The sequence below is a fragment of the Rhincodon typus genome, chromosome 46, assembly GCF_021869965.1.
Source record: "Rhincodon typus isolate 14 chromosome 46, sRhiTyp1.1, whole genome shotgun sequence".
Taxonomy (NCBI): Eukaryota; Metazoa; Chordata; class Chondrichthyes; order Orectolobiformes; family Rhincodontidae; genus Rhincodon; species Rhincodon typus.
The window spans coordinates 8,530,517-8,535,328 of NC_063377.1; the positions used below are offsets into that span (position 1 = coordinate 8,530,517).

The following is a 4,812-nucleotide window of genomic DNA, read 5'->3' on the forward strand; positions in this document are numbered from 1 at the left end:
TAGTGGAATGGGGAGTGGAGGTGGGAGGAGGTGCTTTGGGGGTAGGTATTGTGCTGGGATGGTGGGTGGGGTGGGGAGGTGTGCTGGATGGGGGGAGAGGCGTTGTACAGGGATGGGGTGTGGGGAGTAGGTGTTGTGCTGGGATGGGGGGGTGGTTAGGAGGTGTTCTACTGGGATGGGGGTGTGGGTGGGGGGCGAGAGGGGTTGTACAGGGAGGGGGTGTGGGGAGTAGGTGTTGTGCTGGGATGGGGGGGTGGTTGGGAGGTGTTGTACTGGGATGGGGATGCTCAGGGTGGGCTGTTGGGGAGGAGCGGGTAGACAGTTCACAGCAGCGAAGAAGGGTCCCGACCTGAACCGTCAGCTTTCCTGCTGCTCTGATGCTGCGTGGCCTGCTGTCTTCCTCCAGCTCCACACTGTGTTATCTCTGCATCGGCAGTTCCTACTTTCTCCCAGCAGTGAGACTTTGGTTCGAGTGGACTGGAGATTGGAAACTCCTGAATATCAAACATTGCCGGAGGGTCAGACGGGGATCTTGGATCGATCAACCCCCTCCCTCTCCCCCTTGGTTACCACACAGCGGCAAACAAACTTGAAGACCCCTTCAACCCCCACCTCAATCCCTCTCCGTCTCACTCTGTCTGTCTGTTTCTGTCTTTCTCCCTGTCTGTCTGTTCCCCATCCCCCTCCATCTCTTTGTCTCGCTCCCTCCCTCTCCATCCATCCCTCCCTCTCCCTATCTATCCCTCCCTCTCAATCTCTCCGTCCCCCTCTGTATCTGTGCCTCATTGTTGGAGAGCATTTGGGAGCAGAAGGGACAAAACAGGGGTGGTTCACACGTAGAGAGATATATATATATATTATAGAGAGAGAGAGAGAGAGAGTTTGAGTGTGGGGGTTGGGGGGTGGGTGGGAAGCGTGAGAGGGGGTGGGTGGAGATGGGAGTGGGCTGAGGGCCGGGGAGGATGCGGGAGAGATGTGGGGTGCAGGGTAGACTGCCACATTAGGTAACCCAAGCATCCATTCGCATGCGCTTGACTGATGGGTTGTCAGCCTGGTCACCCGCGGGCACAGACAGGGCACCCACGGGGGCAATATAGTCCCTGCTTTCATCTCGCTCGCTGCCCTCAAACGAGCTGCTGTTACTACTCAGGCTGTTAACTGGGGAACGGCCCGTGTCCTGGGGTAGGCCCTGCTGGAGGAGGCCTGATGGGGTGGTATGATCCCGCGTCGGAGACACTGGCTCAGACTTCACATGTACATCCTGAGAGCTGCTAACTGTCAGTGTGGAAACCTGAGGGAGCTGGTTCCCTGGAGAAATGCTGCAGGGAAATAACAGGAAGGTGTTAGTGTCTGACTGTACAGCTCCCTGCGCACCCCCCAACAAACACTGTACCCCCACCGCAACCTCCCAACACCCTCTCCCAGGGCAGGGACATTACGGGGCTCGATACAGCGTCCCCCCCCATCAAACACTGTAACCCCACTGCAACCTCCCAGCACCCTCTCCCGGGGCAGGGACAGCACGGGGCTCGATACAGTGTCCCGCACACTCCCCCATCAAACACTGTACCCCCACCCCAACCTCCCAACACCCTCTCCCAGGGCAGGGACAGCACAGGGCTCGATACAGTGTCAAGCTCCCTCTACCCTGTCCCCATCAAACATGCCCAGGGACAGCACGGGGTTAGATACAGAGTAAAGCTCCCTCTACACTGTCTCCCCCATCAAACACTCCCAGGACAGGGACAGCACGGGGTTAGATACATAGTAAAGCTCCCTCTGGACTGTCCCAGAACCGTTTTCCCTCCCGGATTAATAAGGGGTGCGCCCAACAATGCCAGTCTATACGCCACCCCTCCCCACCGCAGACCCACGTGCCCCGAACCCACGCCCCGTTCCGTACTTACAACAGGTTGCCAAGCGTCGCCGGGGCCAACTGTTGCCAAGTCGCCACGTTGCTGAGTGACAGCCCAGCCGGTGAGTTGAACGACTGTAGCGCTGTTAAATCTGCGCTGGTCAGCTGGTAGTCTGCAAGACAGGCACCCGCGAGGGAGTGTCAACATGCAAAGCTGGAGGAGGAGGAGGCCACTCAGCCCAATGAGCCTGCTTACCCCTCCCCTCTCCCTCCCCAAGTTCTGGGGAAGGGTCACTGGCCTCCAAACGTTAATTCTGATTTCCTTCCCACACAGGCTACCAGACCTGCTGAGCTTTTCCAGCAACTGTTTTTGTTTGAAAGATCTGACCTGATTATTTCGCCCAATAACCGTTCACACCCTCCTTCGACCTTAAACAAATAAAGTTATTTCAGCCCTTTGAGCTCCAAAAGATTGTGACCGCCGACCGGCCTTCACCTACTCTTCACACTATTCCAGGCGTGGCCTCACCAACGCTCTGTTGTAGTTCCCTACCCTCTTCTGATCCCCTCCTGACGAAACATGGCGTTTTTTAACAAGCTTTCTTGATCGCTTGCGATACCTGCTAGCCTTTAGCAAGCTCTGAACTCAGGTGCCCTGGATCCCTCCGCATCGTGAAGCTCTGCAATCTCTTCCCCACCCACCTTGCTTCGTTTCTGTCAGAACGGGACAATTTTACTTTTTCGCCCACATTACGCACTATTCGTCACAGACTTCACCTGCTCACCTAACCTGTCCTGATGTCCTGTTCACGACTCCCTGCCCTACCCAGCTTCATATTGTTGGCTAATTTAGCAGCCCAGAGATTCCTCTGAATTAGACTTTACAAAGGACAATGGGGTGGCCTGAAAGACACACATAAAATTTATGAAGGGAATAGACAAGGTGGAAGCAGGGACATTGTTTCTACTGGTGGGTGAAACTAGCGGGGGGCATAGCCTCAAAATAAAGGGGAACAGATTTAGGACTGAATTGAGGAGGAGATTAGAACGTAGAACAGTCCAGCATAGTACAGGCCCTTCGGCCCGTGATGTTGTGCCGACCTGTTATCCTACTCTAAGATCAAACTACCCTACATTTTACTATCATCCATGTGCCTATCCAAGAGTCGCTTAAATGTCCCTAATGTATCTGACTCCATCACCACCACTGGCACGCACCCACTGCTCTCGGTGTGAAGAACCTACCTCTGGCATCTCCCCTACACCTTCCTCCGATCACCTTAAAATTTATGCCCCCTCGTGATAGCCATTTCTGCCCTGGGAAAAAAGCCTCTGGCTATCCACTCCATCCACGCCCCTGATCGTCTTGTAAAATTCACCTAAAGGGTTGGGAATCTGTGGAATTCGCTGCCCAGTGAGGCTACCTCGTTGCATTTCTTTAAGGCAAAGGTAGATTTTGGAACAGGAAACGGATTAAGGGTGAGCGGGCGAGTGGAGCTGAGTCCACGAAAAGATCAGCCACGATCTTATTGAATGGCAGAGCACGGTCGGAGGGGCCGAGTGGCCTACTGCTGCTCCTGTTTCTTGTCATTCAAGTCATCGATGTAAAAATATGAGGCCCCAGCACTGATCCCTGCGGGTACATCCTGCCGACCTGAACTTGTTCACACTTTTTGCCTCTTGCGAGCCAAGCAACCTTTGACCCAGGCCCCCAGTGTTACCCCCAAAGTCCCAAGCTCTCATTCTGCCCAACGACCATTGATGTGGCACCATATCACATGCCTTCTGGAAACCAAATACAGTACATCTACCTGGCTCCTTTTCTCCAGAGCACATGTTACCGCCTCACAGGGTTCCAATAAGAAGCGGTCAAACAGGATTTCCCGTACAAAACCACAATGACCTTCAATTTTCCCAACTCCCCTATATCTTTAATAGTAGCTTTGAATATTTTCCCTACAACAGATGTTAAGCTAACTGGGATAACACAGCGTGAAGCTGGAGGAACACTGCGGGCCAGGCAGCATCAGAGGAGCAGGAAAGTTGACGTTTCGGTTCAGGACCTGTCTTCAGAAATTTCCCCATTTCTGAAGAAGGCTCCCAACCCGAAACATCAGCTTTCCTGCTCCTCCTCTGATGCTGTGTTCCTCCAGCTTCCACACTGTGTTATCTCTGACTCGAGCATCTGCAGTTCTTACTATTTCTGATTAAACCAAGCGGTTTGTGTTTTCCTACATCCAGTCTTTCTGGCTTGATTGATTGTTGGGACGGGTGCGGAAATACAGCGAAAAGCATTCTTTTGTGTGTTATCCAGGCAAATGTACCTCACAGTAATTGGGCAGAACATAGTAGTGCAGCGACAGGGAAGGTGCAGAGAAAAGATCAACTCTAACGTCTGAAAGTTCTGTTCAGAAGCCTAAAAGCAGCAGGGGCGAACCTGTTGGTCCGTGCGTTTAAGCTTTTGTACCTTCTGCCTGAAGGAAGGGGTTGGAAGAGATTATAAATCGAGGGGGGAGGGGGATCTTTGACTCGGTGGGCTGCCTTCTGGAGGCAGCCAGAAATGTAGGCCAAGTGGAGGCCCAGATCTGCCAGGCAGATTCCCGCTGTCTATGGTAAGGCCTAATTGACGTTACGGGATACAAAATGAAACCGTGTTAAGGTCGAAGATGATGACTCTTCACCCCCCGTTGTGCTTTCTATGCATGGTTTGAGCAGAATATCACCGGTGGGGGGGGCACCTGCCCGACAGCCCAGGCACACATTCTCCTCCCCCCCACCGTCACAGCTGCAGATGTCAGATCCGTCTTCCCGAGAGTCAACCCTAGGAAAGCGATGGGCCCGGATGGCGTCTCCAGCTGAGCGCTCAGATCCTGTGTGGACCAACTGGCGGAGGTATTTGCCGACGTCTTCAAACACTCCCTCCTACAGGCTGAAGCTTCTACCTGCTTCAAGAAGAC

The 4,812-nt window shown here is 53.6% G+C and overlaps 1 protein-coding gene across 1 annotated transcript in view; it reads right to left on the reverse strand.

The window, feature by feature from the left end:
- Window positions 1-710: 710 nt before the first annotated feature.
- LOC109938776 (myocyte-specific enhancer factor 2D homolog) overlaps window positions 711-4,812 on the reverse strand; it is a 16,243-nt gene continuing 12,141 nt past the window's right edge. Inside the window, exons 7-8 of the mRNA XM_048620430.1 lie at window positions 1,908-2,028; window positions 711-1,319 (exon numbers count right to left, since the gene is read on the reverse strand). Coding sequence (XP_048476387.1) covers window positions 1,001-1,319; window positions 1,908-2,028 — 440 coding nt within the window. The 3' untranslated portion in view covers window positions 711-1,000. The remainder of the gene's footprint in view (window positions 1,320-1,907; window positions 2,029-4,812) is intronic.